General features: G+C 41.3%; 1 protein-coding gene across 1 annotated transcript in view; it reads left to right on the top strand.

The window, feature by feature from the left end:
• The window catches only part of col28a2a (collagen, type XXVIII, alpha 2a), a gene marked incomplete at both ends in the record, with an annotated part of 20,906 nt that extends 5,182 nt beyond the window's left edge, over nucleotides 1-15,724 (top strand). The window contains 26 exons of the mRNA XM_080536933.1: nucleotides 225-269; nucleotides 531-584; nucleotides 2,133-2,201; nucleotides 2,288-2,356; nucleotides 2,724-2,792; nucleotides 7,970-8,038; nucleotides 8,892-8,960; nucleotides 9,204-9,272; nucleotides 10,254-10,322; nucleotides 10,535-10,606; nucleotides 10,719-10,787; nucleotides 10,877-10,948; nucleotides 11,378-11,446; nucleotides 11,627-11,695; nucleotides 11,786-11,854; nucleotides 11,965-12,033; nucleotides 12,331-12,399; nucleotides 12,740-12,808; nucleotides 12,946-13,014; nucleotides 13,137-13,217; nucleotides 13,557-13,592; nucleotides 13,679-13,715; nucleotides 13,830-14,387; nucleotides 14,715-14,980; nucleotides 15,197-15,323; nucleotides 15,501-15,724. Coding sequence (XP_080393059.1) covers nucleotides 225-269; nucleotides 531-584; nucleotides 2,133-2,201; nucleotides 2,288-2,356; nucleotides 2,724-2,792; nucleotides 7,970-8,038; nucleotides 8,892-8,960; nucleotides 9,204-9,272; nucleotides 10,254-10,322; nucleotides 10,535-10,606; nucleotides 10,719-10,787; nucleotides 10,877-10,948; nucleotides 11,378-11,446; nucleotides 11,627-11,695; nucleotides 11,786-11,854; nucleotides 11,965-12,033; nucleotides 12,331-12,399; nucleotides 12,740-12,808; nucleotides 12,946-13,014; nucleotides 13,137-13,217; nucleotides 13,557-13,592; nucleotides 13,679-13,715; nucleotides 13,830-14,387; nucleotides 14,715-14,980; nucleotides 15,197-15,323; nucleotides 15,501-15,724 — 2,607 coding nt within the window. The remainder of the gene's footprint in view (nucleotides 1-224; nucleotides 270-530; nucleotides 585-2,132; nucleotides 2,202-2,287; nucleotides 2,357-2,723; nucleotides 2,793-7,969; nucleotides 8,039-8,891; nucleotides 8,961-9,203; nucleotides 9,273-10,253; nucleotides 10,323-10,534; nucleotides 10,607-10,718; nucleotides 10,788-10,876; nucleotides 10,949-11,377; nucleotides 11,447-11,626; nucleotides 11,696-11,785; nucleotides 11,855-11,964; nucleotides 12,034-12,330; nucleotides 12,400-12,739; nucleotides 12,809-12,945; nucleotides 13,015-13,136; nucleotides 13,218-13,556; nucleotides 13,593-13,678; nucleotides 13,716-13,829; nucleotides 14,388-14,714; nucleotides 14,981-15,196; nucleotides 15,324-15,500) is intronic.
• Nucleotides 15,725-16,873: the final 1,149 nt, after the last annotated feature.

Raw genomic sequence — 16,873 nt, 5'->3', positions numbered from 1 at the left:
GAGTTCTTGCACTGTTGTCTTTACGTGGTCCTCTGTGGCTCAGTTGGTGCTAACAACACTTAGCACCAACAGGTTGGGCGTTTGATTCCCACTGGGACCATACCTATATACTGAAAAATGTATGCACTCACTGCAATCTAAGTAGCTTTGGATAAAAGCTTCAGCTACATGGCATATATTTACGTGTAATGTCATTCTCCATTCCATGTGATGTCCATTCGCAGGGTCCCGAGGGTCCAGTTGGCACAAGAGGAGTCAGAGGTCTACAGGTGGGTAATCAGATGTGCATGCAGCACAGTGAATCTGTGAATCTCCAACGTAAACACATTTATTCTCCACGGTCTCCCCCCCCCCCTCCCCCCCCCCCCCCCCAAAGATCTTTGTGAAATACAATCTCTGTAATCTTCCTAAGGACCTGGTAATTTAGCTCCAGGATCTGGGGGGTTGACTTTAAGATCCAGATGTGAGTCGAGCCCTCCAGCATGGCAGACTTGTACCCTTATTAACCACCATCTTTGTTTCTCTCCCAGGGGTTCCCAGGACCACAGGGTGACATGGGACCAGAGGGCATTCAGGGGAAGGCAGTAAGTACATCCTCAAAGCCACATCCAGTACACCTCATACTTACTTCATCACGCACATCTGCTGTGACATTCACATTTCCTTTTTTAGTACTTTATAAAGAGACCTACTATGCCACCCAACCTACTACCTGGTAGTGGGAGGGGGTGTGTCTGTCTTGTAATAGGCACCTGTGGGAGAATTGGTGCTGTGCCAGTTCGTTCCACTGCATTAATTCACCAGGTAGTGTGGGGATTAACTACCAGTGTTAACTACTCTACACAGGTTTTCCTAATGGCAGGGATCCGGTTTCTAAATACACACACCCGGAACTGCCTACAGCATTGTTTACCTCCCTAACAGTCGTGCACATGTCGTGGGAGATAATAATAGCTGTCTTCCATGGGAGGACATGCAGGTCCTTAATGAGAAATGCACCAAAAAAAGAGAGAAATTAACAAAGATCAATGGTTGAGTCAATCTTTCTTGAATCAAAAGTTGAGTATGTAATGCTTTACTGGGCTAAAAATGCATTGAGGTTTTCTTAAGCGTTTACAATACCTGGCCTTTTGAGAGCACGTATCCTCCACCGATAGTGCTCATAAGCAGATTAAGTGCTATATAGTACTGTCAAATCCCACAAATCCCTACTACAAATTGCGACTTTCCTCTCACTAATTGTTAGAACACTCAACTTATACAGCTATCTGTATGATAAAGATCACAGATTATCTCTGAAAGAGACATGTCTGTTATTATTCAAATATCTTAAGAAAGGAATGTACGGTATTGAGTCAGTCAATCAATCATACAGGTCAATTGTGACTGTTCAGTTGGAGGTATGGATTTAAAAGTCTGCCTTGCTCTGTGAGCAACTTGTTAAATTGATAGCTTAACTTTATTCTTGACAGGCTCCACTTCTTTGTTGTTTCTTGTGTAAGATGAAACATTTTCTAACATATTCTGTCTGTTCATGTTACCTGAGTAAATCTCATGATTACTGCACACTGCTGTGAACCGCTGCCTCCAGGAAAATAGTTGTTCATTGTTTTGGGTGTGCTTTGAGATAACACCTGAAGTGAACACAATGTCTGTCTGTAAGATTTGCCCAGACTTGTTTGAATGTGTAGGGACTATATACAGGTATTTTGCCCACCATTCCATGTACAATACCGTCTATACAATAGCTGTGATGATTTACTACTTGTTAGTAATTACATACCTTTGAGATTGTAGGATCTTTTTCCATCAACTTTAGAGAAGCTTCTGAGAGGCTCTAAACAATGGCATGTTATGTATTTCATAACTGAGGCTGTTGATATTTAGGGAGGAAGTCATTGATATGACAGTCTCTCTGAGTACCGTGGATCAAAGGACAATGTTTATGAGTCACTTGTCACTTAGTTTGGCCGTGATGCAAAACACCTGTATGTAGTTGTCTGATGTGAAACCCAGATTGGATTAGAGCTTTGACCTTAACCTTATCAGATTTTGCGCTGTGTCACAAACTGCGGTCTGGATTGATTCAGAATGCCCCTCATTGTTTTTGTTTCTTGTGTTCGCAATCATAGGGTGAACGAGGTCCTGCAGGGCCGGCCGGAATTCAGGGGGAATCTGGTGTTGGACTTCCTGGGTCAAAGGTAAATTTGGTCCATTAATGCATTTTTTGAGACTGTAGTGTTTTTATATCACCTGTTCCATCTCATCGGGCGTGTCTCCTCTGCAGGGTGAACTGGGGAACCAGGGAAGATTGGGTCCTCCCGGCCCTTCAGGGATAGGTGAACCAGGCCTGCCTGTGAGTGGACAAAATTACCTGATCATATTCTACCATAATATGTGCCGGCAGCTGGTGAATGTCGGCAACCAATCAAATTGTTCTTAATTTTTCAGAAAAATGCAAATAAATTTCAACATTTTTGAAAAACAATGTCAAAGTAAAGTCATCGATTTTCAACAACGTTGAAATGTATTTCAATTTTTCTGAATAAAAATCGGCTTGTTCGTAATTGTGACGTAATTGTCTCAATGAGATCCTCATAGGACCTCTTATAACCTTTTAGAGGCTATTACAAACGAAACATGAGCTGGGATGAAACTACAACGGTAGTTTGAACTGACCCTAATTTGGGTGGAAGGATAAAACTGTCTGGTTTCTTTTACAGGGGCCTCAAGGGCCACAAGGTGTGGGAGGGGAGAAAGGACCCCTAGGCGAGGGCGCCCCTGGGCCGAAGGTATGATTACAATTTTGTCATGAGAAAAAGAACAAACAATAGACATGACCAAGGAGAAGCCTTGAATTCTCATTGTCATCCTCCATTCTCTCTAGTGCATAAAGTCCATTCATTCATTCATTCATTCATTGTGAGGGTGCCCACAGCAACTGTTCTTGAATTAGCTCAAATGCTAGAAGCAAAATACAGTGCAAAATACAGTGCCCCCGCACCAAGTACTGGGACAATGAAGCAGCTTTTATTTTATGGTATTTGTGTACATATTGGTTTCACCATTCTGAGATGTTTAGTATTCTTTTGCATGCATTAACTGCCTGAAGTCTGCAACCCATTGAACCCACCAGACACTGGGTATCCTCTCTGGTATCTTCTCTGGTGATACTCTGCCAGGCCTATACTGCAGCCAGCCATCTTCATTCGTTGTTTGTCTTTTTGGCTAAAATGTTATCATCAGGAAAAGAAATGCATTTTCTTCTGGATTTCAATCTGAAGATTGACTTGGCCAGTCAAGACCACTTTTTAGCTCTGAAAAACTCCCTATGGCAATATGTTTGGGTCATACTGTATAATAAAGCCTCATCCAATGAATTTGGAGGCATTTGCTTGCACTCAAGCTGACAATATGTTTTTGTACACTTCAGAATACATTCTTAGTTAGTAGGCTGTAGTGGCAGCTATACACTATAAGCCCAAACCTAGCGTCCCATGCACCATATTTCACAGCGGTGGTATGCTGTAAATTTTGAGCAGATCCTTTTTCCTCCAAACCTTCTTGCAATCTCTTTGGTACATAATATTCATCTTATCTGTCCACAATACCTTTTTCCAGACCTCTGCAGTACTTTTTAGCTAATTTAGCAAAAATCCTTTTTGAGGATAACTAGAGGTTTGCACAATGCAGATGAATGAAGCATCTGTAGTTTGGCTGGTGATTTATTCTGCCACATTAATCTCTGACACATTGACTCTGACACTATCTCCCAGAGAGTGTTCCCGATCAGTGGGACAGTTGTTTTGGGGTTTTTCTTAATTATGGTGAGCATTCTTCGGTTATCCACTGTGGATATCTTCCTTGGCCTATCAGCTGTTTGCGATTGCTGAGCTCACCAGTGCTTTTTTATTTTTTAATGATGCTCCAAACAGTTGATTTTGGCAAGCCTAAGGTGGTGTCTAATAACTGAACTTGGAAACTTACATGGAGAGTACCGTAGCCCTGATATTACACCTGGATGAACAAGCATAGTTCTGAGCCTCTGCAGATTGCAGAGAGGAAATGGCCAAACTGTCTGATTTTCATGTTTGTTATTATTCAACACTTGGTCTGGATCTGTCTAAAGCCACCCCCTAATGTGCTCTAAATCACAGCTCAAGTGCTCATTGCGTGTGCGCAAAACTTGGAACACAAATAGAAAGTGTTCATTATGAATGCATGACGTTTATTTAATATTATTATCATCACATTGAGAGACATGAACATTAACATAGTTTTACAGTTCATTGAGTAAACTAACGAAACCAGAGTTATGATCAGCAATAATCTATCAGATTATTCAGCACTAGAATACATTTTTATTGTGACCACACCCTTCATGGTTTCTTTTAATTCAAGTCAGAACCTGAGAGCAAATTTGATAATAAAGGTTTAGTGGTTGCTGCGGTTTCTTTCTAAAGAAACCTTGATGTAATTGAGTCATTCTATAATTAGGGGTACATTTCAAGTCCATGGGTAGTATTTATACATTTGACCAAATAGTCACTTCAAGCAATTATCAATTTCATATTGGGGCACATTTCCCTTTCATTTAATGCAAAAGGTCAACAACTTCCATAATTTATTTAGCAGAAAAAGCATATGTTATACTGGAATTTGCTGTTTTTGTGCTGTCCGATTTGCTGAGTGTCAAGTTTTGCTCTTCCAAATAACACTAGGATACATGTATTTGTATATTATTTTCATCATTATTTGTTCAAAATAATAATTAAAACATGACAAAGATGTTTTAAAAACAATTTCACTCATTAATATACATGAAATTATTCATTTGTGTCCGAGAAATCTCTGTCCGAGAAATCTCTGTCAACTGTGTTACCCATTGACAAAACCCCTGTAAATCAGCAATGGTTTGCTCCAAAGTCACATATCCAACACCACATGATGTCACTTCCTTTTTGGAGGGAATCTTGAATACAGTGAGGTATGTTTCTACTCCTCCTCTTCAATGTTTCATAACATATTATTGCTTGCACGTAGAGTGGGTTAATTGCATGTCAACCGTGTTATCAACATGCTCTTGTGTACTTGCTTTAAATTATATATTTACAAAAATGTAGAGAAAGTGTATAAAAACATGAGTTGAGCAAGGCCTTGTGGTGACATGCTAGTAGCTAGCAGTTAGCACAAGGGCCTAAACTGAAAGAAATGTCAACTGTGTAACCTGTCAACTGTGTTATCCATGAAGTGTAACACAGTTGACAGGGTTTAACACGGTTGACAATGTTGGAAGGGTTTGTTATAGTTATGCTTAACTATTGTTATTATACTTATTTTATTATTATATATATATATTATTATTATGTTATTAGTGATTTCAGGTGTACCCCTCTTCAACATAAAACGCCAATTCGCTTATCACCGGGAACTAAAGAGGAGTATGAAAGATCATGAATGCCTAATTCATGTTGATTTCTCTGAAAACTATGCTTGCAAGTACTCCACTGAAATCCAAGCCGTACACTTTGCATCGAACCAGCAGCAGGCAACGCTCCACACTGGAGTTCTACATGTTGGTGGAGGGGAGGAACATGTGTGCTTTGGCACAATAAGCTCATCGAAAGAGAAGGGCCCCGCAGCCATTTGGACCCATCTATCCCCAATACTCAACCTGGTCAAGGCTTCCTATCCCAATGTGACTGTGGTGCATTTTTTCAGCGATGGGCCGTGCACACAATACAGGCAGAAAGGCAATTTCTATCTGTTTTGCACTATGCTGCACCAGTATGGCTTCCAATCAGGCACCTGGAACTTTTTTGAGGCAAGTCATGGCAAGGGTGCTCCAGATGGCGTAGGAGGCCTCCTCAAACGGACCGCTGACAGGCTTGTCAGCCACGGGAAAGATATACCGAACGCTGAGCTCTTCTTCAATGCACTGGTGGATGCACAGACCTCAGTAAAACTGTTCTACATTACTGAGGATAATGTAGTTGAAGCCACAAAGAAGATGCCAGAACGTCTCCCAGTGGTGCCATCAACCATGCGCATTCACCAAGTCGCAACAGTTACCTTGGGAGAAATTAGTTACCGTGATGTGAGCTGCCTTTGCTCAACAAGACAGATCCTGGAGTGTCAGTGTTATAGCACCAAAACCTTTACCTTTGAGGTTCAGGCAACAGCACCCACACAGAAGGATAACAATCAGAAGCAGTCTGAAATTCCTTGGCAAAACTCAGACATCATCGGCCAGTGGTGTTCTCTGAAATATGATAATTTAATTTATCCTGGAATTATTCAAGAGGTGACCGAAACTCATGTTGAAGTCAAATGTATGCACCGGATTGGAGTCAACCGCTTTTTCTGGCCAAGTCGGGATGATGTCCTATGGTATTTGCACAATGATATCATCAGAATGATTCCTTCTCCAACACCTGTAACGTCACGTCATGTGGAGATCGACAGAGACATATGGTCCAAGATCTCAGAAGAAGGAGAGGAATGACAAAAGGAAGCTGAAAGGAAAGAAGAAGAGGAAGGAAAGAAGGAAGGAAGGACAGAAAGGAGGAAGGAAGGAAACAAGAAAATGATGAAAAGAACACATGGGAGGGGAGAGGGGAGATTTAAAAAGATGTGTTATTAAGTGTCAATGCAGTTAAGTTGATGAGTTCAATTGAATCGATTTTTTAAATATTGTACAACATTAACATTTTGCTCACTTTGTTTATGGAAGCTCAAACATAGTAAACATAGCAACATTGAGCAATTTTGATCCATAATGTCTTTTGGTATCAGAATAACAAGAAAATGCTTTACATTTGTGGCATCAAAATTAAATGTTTTTATCTTAAATAAAGGTTTCTCTTTTTCCCCTAATGTGTCCTGTCAATTGTGTTACTCCTCTCAACTGTGTTACTTTGACTGTCAACTGTGTTACAGGTGAATTTTGTGTCATAAATCTTTTAAATGTTGGCTAAAACTGTAATAACAATGATGGGGGACATTTCTAGAGAGGGAAGTCTTACATAAGGATGTTGAACAACTCTACATTTAGTGTAATGTGGATTTATGTTGAAAAAAGCTTTATCCTTGATGATAGCATCCCACAGAATACCCATTATCCAGCTCAAAATTCATATTTTCAAATCAGTTAGACAGACAACCTCAAAAACCCAAAGTGAATAGATTTAAGACCTTTCAAACAAATGTTTTATCAAATGTGTAGTACTTCATTCTCGTCTTCTATGACACAACTTTTGTCTGTAACACAGTTGACAAAATAATGATTTGCATGTCTATTTTCATTTAAATATTTAAAAAGTAATTAGAGCTTAAGCTTGACAATTAATGAATTTAGCACATTGGGGGGGTATATTATGGAAACAACTTGATTATTTAGTAAAAAAGCACACTAATTTCTTACATTTTTGGTTGATATGAAATGTACCCCTAATTATAGAATGACTCAATTACATTTGGCAATAGACATATCCTGGAAAACACTGAAAATGTCCTGAGGGATCTAAACATCTGCCAGAACTGTGCTAGACTCATTGGCTGTATGGGAAATACCCCCCGACCCCCAAAAGAGGTCAGGGTAGTTCTATATAGAAGGGGTCACCCCCCCCACTCACAATTAATATGTTCCTGTCTGTGTGTCTGCATTTCATTATTTTCAACTGTTGCTGAGGCTATAAGCATACTTCTCCCTCTCTCTCACAGACAAGTTTTGCTAGGTATGCAACAACACTCTCTGCTCCGGATCACAGGATCACAACAACAGATTCAAATTTGATTTTCAGTTCTCAAAACATAATTCCACTAACACTATGAAACAGAAACAGGTGCTAACTCACTCTCCCTAACGACTCTCCAAGAACAATGAGGATTGTGCTGAGACTGAGTGAGCCAATGGGAGGTGGCCGTGTGACAGGCAGAGAGGGGTGACAACTTAGTCTTTGTTCTGCAGGGGGATCGGGGGCTGGCCGGGCCGAGGGGGACAAGAGGACAGACGGGCGCAGGAATCAAAGGAGAAAAGGTGGGTTGTAAATACATCAGCTAATGAATGCCATTCACACAAACACCCCATGTCTGGCCAACAAAGGGTCTAATGAAGTTAGTGAGAAAGAAAAGGTCAACTGGGAGGGCACTAAAGCTCTAGTTACTGTGGGAAAGTTAAAAGTTGAGGGTGGGATTCCTCTAGGACTACATTACCTGTTTTCATACTTAATGAAAACAGCCATGGGGTGATGTTATACATAACACCATGTGATGATGTTAGTCACAGTCTCAAACATCATGTGGTGATGTTATATAGTCACAGTCTCAAACGCCATGTAGTTGGGGGCCTGAGGGATATGTTCGTGCAAATGTGTGCAAAAGCACAACATTTGGCCCAGATGTAGCTCAGAGTATGCTCTAATGATTTAGCCAGGGCGCCCGAGCCAACGACCACCGGGGTCGCCATGGCGGCCAAATCAATATGTGGTGATGTGTGGGAATATGTGGTGATGTTATATAGTCACTGGTAATATGTGGTGATGTTATATAGTCACTGGTAATATGTGGTGATGTTATATAGTCACAGTCTCAAACGCCATGTGATGATGTTATTATATATAGTACATAGAGTCTCAAATGCTCAAGTGAAACCTTAATGCTCAGATACCCATGCACGTGTAAAACACAGTTTGTTCTATGAAGAAGTGGAGATTTTCAAGAACCTGTAGTTGCAATACTGGTGCAGGATTGTAGCCATCTTGTATTAGCCAGAGAGTGTTGCACGCATGCATCAGAGGAAGGAACTTGAGCGAATACATTCAACATGGTAATTATGTTGTCATAACAGTGCATACTGAAGGTATCTGACCTTCTCTACGTTTCATTGTCAGGGTGAGTTCGGGCCACTAGGTTTTCCAGGACCAACTGGACTCACAGGAGCAGGCATCCAGGGGGAGAAGGTGAAGTGGCAACCCTTCAATGGGTACCTTCTCACACACATTCACATGCATGCACACACACACACACACACACACACACACACACACGCACACACACACACACACACACACACACACACAGACACACACGGACACACAAACACACATACACACATGCACACACACACACACACACACACACACACACACACACACACACACACACACACTTATTGACCTGTGATTCTGATGACTGTCCTGCAGGGTGTGGAGGGTCCAAGGGGTCCACCAGGAGGCAGAGGAACCCAAGGAGAGGGCTTCCCTGGACCTAAGGTTGGTGCTAGTGACACTCCAAGAGAGAGACAATGCCACTGATTCAATCCCATGAGTTTAAGACGATTCAGATACAGTATAACAGCCAGGCCACCAATACTAGCCAGTTTTCGAAAGATAGGTTAAAGGTCCAGTATGCCGATTTTTTCTTTACAATAGTGCTAAATGGCCATGATAAATCGGTAGCCATCAAGGAATGAGACCACATGATGAAGAAAGTTTAGTGACAAGTGCTGTATTAGTTCAAATCTGGTGTCGGGTAGGCTTTTGTACTATTTCACATTTGGTTTGTTTAGAAGTATATGCACATCTATGGTACTATTAGAAAACATAGCATATCCACATTTTCAAATGTTCAGTGAGGCCAGAGAGAGGCAGCAACACACAAAAAAACTTTTTGAACTATTCTTGGTAATGTGAGTTCTCTCCAAATCATACCACGGTTGAAATGATGCCATGAGATTACAGAGAAGTAGACCCTAAAGTAAAATGAGAGAAGTATTAACATGTTTTGTTTTTTATGTCATGTCTTCAAACTGTTCCTGCTCATATGTACATTTCAAGCCTGCAAACTGCGACACTTTAAATGAATGTGCAATAACACTATGGGCCGGTTTCACAGACAAGGCTTAAGCCTAATCCTAGACTAAAAAACATCTTCAATGGAGATTTTACATTGAAAGTGTGATTTAGTCCAGGACTAGGCTTAAGTCTTGTCTCTGAAACCGGCCCTATGTGCAATATGACAACCCTAGTCGTCTATCTGTACAGTATAGTATAGTGGATAGTGTACATAGCCTTTATTTATGTAAACCAGCTCCTTTCCCTTCTTGTTTTTTTAGTTTTTTTTTCTTTCCTAGCACCAGGGGAGCCACCCCTCCCAAATGTCATTGTTTGGTACCTGTACTATATCAATGACAATAAAGACCATTCATTCATTCATTCATTCATTCATTCATTCATTCATTCATTCATATCCAGGGGGATCAAGGTTTACCAGGAGAACTTGGATCTCCAGGAGAGAGAGGCCATGGTGAGCCAGGGGGCAAGGTAAGACTCATCTACACTCTCCACTGTCCTCAGTTGATTCAAACAAGACTGATTAACTCTTGATAGATTATAAGGACAGGAAAATGTTCTTACTCGAAACAAACTGAATCCATCACACTGTCACCCATTTCCTGATTGTGTGGTATCCTGATTTAGCTTAATTAATCAGAAAAATATCCATGATAGTAAATAGCAGTTTGTTTCTTTTTCAGGGCGAGCCTGGTTCATCTGGATTGGGTGGCTTGCCAGGTCTTCCAGGAGAGGACGGGGCTCCAGGACAGAAGGTATGTTATTCCAGTCCCCTGGGCACATTTTAAACCAGATCTATGCCACAATAACGCAGCCAAAGAAAGATACCAAGATATTGTTGTGTAATCTACCTTTCACCTCTCCTAGGGTGAAGCAGGTTTTCCTGGCTTACGGGGTCTTGAGGGAACAGCAGGGATCGGCACCCAAGGCGAGAAGGTACATTTCACATTCTTGTTCTTCTTTTATTATACTGCTGTAAACACACAGAGGGGTCATATTAATGATGTATGCTCCAACTCCCCCAGGGAGACCAGGGACAGAGGGGTATCCGTGGATTACATGGGCCTCACGGAACCACTGGCCCCTCAGGCGCTAAGGTGAGAATCAGAGAAGCCTCTCTGGATGAGATTGAATACACAGACGGATCTCAACAGGGTAGTCTCACTGTGTTACTGTGTCAAGTACATTCACATTTTCGGCATTTAGCAGACACCTTTATCCAAACGACTTACGTAAAGGAATCCCTGTCAATCATGCAATCATACAAACGAATTGCTCCCTTGGACTACCTCCCATTCCTCCCTACCTCTTATTCATGTTACTGCAGTGCCTAATTACAATCAACTCACACAGTAGTAGGCATATTTGTCAAGATTGATGTAACAGTAGTCCAGCACTAATGCTCTAGGTAATTTTATTGGTGGCTTTTAAACTCCTCTTCGGGCTGTAGGCTGTGTAGAGAGTGTTTGGATAAAGGGAGTGTCTAAACAGTCATAGTGTATGTTTTGCAAACTCTTGTCTTTCAGGGGGAGCCTGGCATACCGGGCCGCCTGGGCATGCCAGGACTACCGGGACGGGCCCTCACAGGTTCCAAGGTAACAAGTACACATCTTTCATCAGCCTTTTTATCAATGCAGCTTTTGGCAGATGTAGACATTTGGCAGGCCTGTTAGCCTGCAGTGAGTAGCACTGTTACAAAGCCCATTGCCATGCATCATCAGAACCTGGCTGCTAAACATGATGACGTGATCTCCTTATCTCTTTCTCTATCTAAGGGTGATTTGGGCCCATCTGGCCCCCCTGGGCCTATTGGGGAGAATGGCTACGGGCTGCCTGGTCCAAAGGTAAGTGTTGCTATATTTTCAATTATGAAAAACTGTGTCGGAAGTTAACATGTGGCATGTACCCAACCTGTTTCAATGATTTTTCACCAGGGTGACCGTGGTAACTCTGGACCAACTGGTCACTTTGGGCCCAAAGGTGAAGGTTACCCTGGTCCGGAGGTAAGTACTATGAATCAACGTACAAACGTATGAATAATAGCTTATTCATGACTGCAGACTTCTGGTCTCTCTTACAATGAGTTTACATTTGTTTCCTGTTCCTGTTTTAGGGCCCTGTAGGCCTGCCAGGTCTGCCCGGAGAGCAGGGCCCTGAGGGGATTGGCATTCAAGGACCCAAGGTAAAATCCAGGGTTAGGGTTAGGGCATTCCAGGACCCAAGGTCAAATCCAGGGTTAGGTTTAGGGTTAGGGCATTCTAGGACTCAGGGTACAATCCTGGACTTCTTCTTCATTTGTCCCTAAACTTGCCGTGCATATCTGCTGCAAATTAGTGGATGTGGATGTATGGATTAGTAATTTCAGGATGTATTTGTGTACTGTATATTCATGTGTAGTGTATGTGTGTGATTCTGGTCATGTGTGTACTGTATATTCATGTGTAGTGTATGTGTCTGATTCTGGTTATGTGTGTACTAGGGAGATATTGGCTTCAGAGGGTTGCCAGGTTTGTCCGGCCCAACAGGAGAGGGTGTGCAAGGACCACCGGTAAGTTTATTAATTTAGTTGACACACATGATAAATTCAATAAACATTTAGATGTTCAAGAATATCAATATATGAAAAATGTATAAATGGACTATGCGATACATGTTACTGTTGTTAAGTTGCCTTACAACAAAAACTATATGATACTCACCTATGACACAAACAGAGATTATATGCATCCCAGAGGTAACAGTAACGTGCCTTAGTGGATAGGTTGAGTCCCACTGTGATGAGAATTTGGATCTTAATCAACTTTGCTGACACAGTGCCAGTGAGCTGTCTGACTCATCTAATTCTATGGTCTGTCCACTTCTAATAACTTGGGGTCATTTTTTCTCAGGGTAACATTGGAAGATCTGGACCCCCTGGTCCAATAGGGCCACCAGGGGAGGGTCTGCAAGGTCCCAAGGTATGTGTATCAATGCTGTCCGCTTAACGGACGTGCCTGACTTTTGAACTTCAGTGGAGTCACGCTTTTTCCAAGGTCCTTTGACTATAAGTAAATAACAACACTATTGGGTATTGTTTTGTCGATTTGAATTGTAGGGTGGTCAGGGGTCTCAAGGTGTGACAGGACCAAGAGGACCCATAGGAGATGGATTCCCAGGACCTAAGGTAAGGGGATGACATGGAATGTAACTGTACTGTAACTTCATTCCCCTCTTCTGACTGATGCAGTGGTCTTGTCTCTAACTGCAGGCCTCCTCTCTTCTCTCTCTCCTCTTTCCTCACTGCAGGGTGATCGTGGGCTGCACGGCGAGAGGGGGACAAAGGGTGTAAAGGGGGACTTCGGAGATCACGGACTTACTGGCGAGTCTGTGAGTTATGACATTTTCACTGACCAGTTTACAGTGTTACTCATCAGCTCAGAAAAAAAGATTAGCAAAAGTATAATGCATGGTACAGAAATATGTGAATTAACAGACTCACTTAAACCTAAAAGGATAATAGCTTTGTTGTAGTTAGCTCAGCTATAGTCATTGTTCATTGAGGGAAGTAGGGCATCTGTGTAATCTTGCCAAGCATTTGTCATTTCATTAAACCTAGTGAGAGGAAATCTAAGCAAGAATAGTGATTGAAATACTGATGTTCAAAGTCAAGTTTCACAAAATGAAATGCATAATATAAATCACTCAAATGCCTTTCTCACATCACAGGGGAGACCAGGAATAAAGGGTGAAGCAGGGCTCACAGTAAGTTCAAAAACTTGACCTACTTAAGCTACTAAAAATTATATGATACTATATCAATGTAATTCTCACACACCTATCTTTTCCAGAGAGAGGACATCATTAAACTGATTAAGGAAATCTGTGGTAAGACTCTCTCACTCACTATCTTTGTGATAAAAACAGATGAAAACTAAAATGTGAAACATGGATAGAATTGCATTCTGTATTTCTTATATTATTATTTATTTATATTTTCAGGATGTGGAATCAAGTGCAAGGAGAGGCCAATGGAGCTTGTGTTCGTCATTGACAGCTCAGAAAGTGTTGGTCCAGAAAACTTTGAAATCATCAAGGACTTTGTCACAAGGTTGGTGGACCGTACCACTGTTGGACGCAATGCCACCAGGATTGGAATGGTCCTCTACAGTTTGGATGTCCATCTGGAGTTCAACTTGGCTCGCTTCATGACCAAGCAGGATGTCAAGCAGGCCATCAGGAAAATGCCCTATATGGGCGAGGGCACCTACACTGGCACTGCCATCCGAAAGGCTACCCAGGATGCCTTCTTCAGTGCCCGCACAGGGGTCAGGAAAGTGGCCATTGTCATCACTGATGGGCAGACAGACAAGCGGGAACCTGTCAAGCTGGACATGGCTGTGCGAGAGGCCCATGCTGCCAACATTGAGATGTACGCCCTGGGGATTGTCAACAGTTCAGATCCTACACAGGCAGAGTTCCTGAGAGAGCTCAACCTCATCGCCTCGGACCCTGACAGTGAACATATGTACCTCATTGACGACTTCAACACTCTACCAGGTGACAATCACAGTTATACTATATAAGTTATTTGAATTGACACATTTTCTATATTATATATCATCACACTTGGTCCAGTGGTTTAGCACCACGGTCTACAGTGCACACATATTCATATTCGAATCCCGCCTGTGCCCTGCTGACATTACCTGTTCTCCTTACTTTCCGATCTATCTTCACTATCTCTATCCAATAATATGAAAGTGAGACTGCCCCACTCAGAAAATAAATAACCATTAAAAATAAAAGATTACACTAGAAATCTTCTCCTTAGCCAGCCTAAGAGATACACCCTAACTAAAGTATGTTGTAATTTTTCTCCTTTAGCTCTCGAATCAAAACTTGTTAGCCAATTCTGTGAAGATGAAAATGGCGCCCTTATATACAATCACCTCACAAATGGTTATGGAAACAATGGGAACAACGGTTACGAGAAAAATGGACACGAAGAAGAAAACCGCAGGAAGACTGGCTATGGATATGGGAATCAGGACGAGGTCCTTAATCAGAGACGTACAAATACCCAGAGTCACATCAGAGTGCGTGGAGATACCTTTTCCCTGCCTATCAATGCAGGTCCACTCCCAGTGCAGGTCTGTTTAGTCTGTACTGTCTGTATGTAGTACTGTAGTACAGTGCATGCATAAAGTCTCCTTAAGTTTTATCGAGGAACAATTTAATTATACTACGTATTTAAGGTTCAGCAAATCAATATTTCTGTAGGAAAATCTGTAAAAATGTACATTGATAGGGAGAATTCTATTTTTAACTACTGACTAATCTATGTGTGTGCCGTTGTTTTTGTCCAGGTGGATGAGGAAGAAGAGGAGGGTGAGGATTTGGACATCCGGACCCATGTGCGAGGAGGTAGCACTGTAGCTGCCGTTAACAACACTGTGTCCGTCGTGCTTGGAAGGGAGACCTCCCACTCCAATGGTGTCTCAACATCAGCATTGGAGTCAGATTCATCGTCCTCATCAGGGCAATTTCAGCCTGTGGTTATTGCTTTTCCATCTGAAGGTTAGCAGCTCTCACTAAAGTTAACATGCAGCAGCAATGTGTTTAAAACTTTCCAAATGCCTCAAATGTCATGTCTCTGTGTTGTTCTGTCAGAGTCTGGCCCTCTCGATTCCCGCTGTAACCTGAGTTTGGACCAAGGTCCCTGTCGAGATTATAACATCAGGTGGTACTATGACAAGCAGGCCAACTCCTGTGCACAGTTCTGGTATGGAGGCTGTGATGGAAATGCCAACAATTACGAAACAGAGGACGAATGCAAGAGAACTTGTGTTCTATCTAGAAGAGGTACAGTATGCCCCAAAGCCCTGTCACCATAAACCTCTATTCTCTGTATGTGGCTTTGTTTTAATATATCAATTTGTTTTTTTCAACAGCTGGTTAAAATGGACAGGAGAATCAATCAACTCATCGGAATAATCTTCCATGGAAACCACCAAAGTGAAGCAGATTATTTGAACAGTATTGAATATGTCATAGTCTACTGTTTCATATATGAACATGGTGTATTGTACAACCAACATTTATCTTTGGCAAAAGCTCAATTTTGCTACAAGAAAATCAGGGAGGGACACATACCACTTCTTGATTTCATGAGGTTGCCTGGCTGTTTGGATTCACGGCTATAGGCCCTATCTGAACAGATACTTCATGATTGCACTGGTCTTTATGAGGACTTTCTGTGAGAAAATCTCAGTTTGAAGAATAACATCTTTATTATTTCATTACATTTGAAAAGTGAGCCTGCTTTTTTTAAATTGTGAAACTATTACCTCAATGTTGCGTACAACATGTTGTACAATACTGTATAAAATAGACATTCTTGCTCATTCAGGAATTAACAGAGCTAGGGGACAAGTTAAAGCAAGTGAGAACAAAGCTATTATCCTTTTAGGTTTAGAGAGTCTGTTAATTCACATACTGTACCTCTGAGCCATAATCACATTATGCTATTACAAACACTGACGTTTTTTTCTTAAAATATATCCTAGTCTTCTAGAATACATTATCTGTGTAGTTTATGTTTTGGATTCTGAATTGTATAGGCAAACTAAATGAAACTGGTGCTGCAATTATTGTCTATTTTACTGCAATTAATCTGTCCATTTTAGGGATAGGCCTTCCATTTAAATGACTGTATGTATGTATGTATGTTTGCCACTAAGAATAAAGTGATAAAAATGTAATAAATCTTTCAGATGGCTATTTGGAAATATCTGTTCAAAGTGTTGTATAGTCAAGGCAAGGCAAGGCAAGTTTATTTGTATAGCACATTTCATACAACAGGGGCAATTCAATTCATAAGTGCTTTACATACATTATTTAAAAAATACAGCAAGAGCAGCATAGTAAGAAAATAAAAGTTATAATGAATAAAAGCAAATATAAGAGTCATGTTGTATAGTCAAATGCGATGTTATACAAAGTTGTGTTTGATAGGCCTATGTCTTGATTGGAATCACTTTAGA

The sequence above is a fragment of the Nansenia antarctica genome, assembly GCF_963989245.1.
Source record: "Nansenia antarctica genome assembly, chromosome: 7".
Classification (NCBI taxonomy): domain Eukaryota; kingdom Metazoa; phylum Chordata; class Actinopteri; order Argentiniformes; family Microstomatidae; genus Nansenia; species Nansenia antarctica.
Note: the sequence above shows the minus strand (reverse complement) of the source record. Positions and strands in the feature narration are given on the sequence as shown.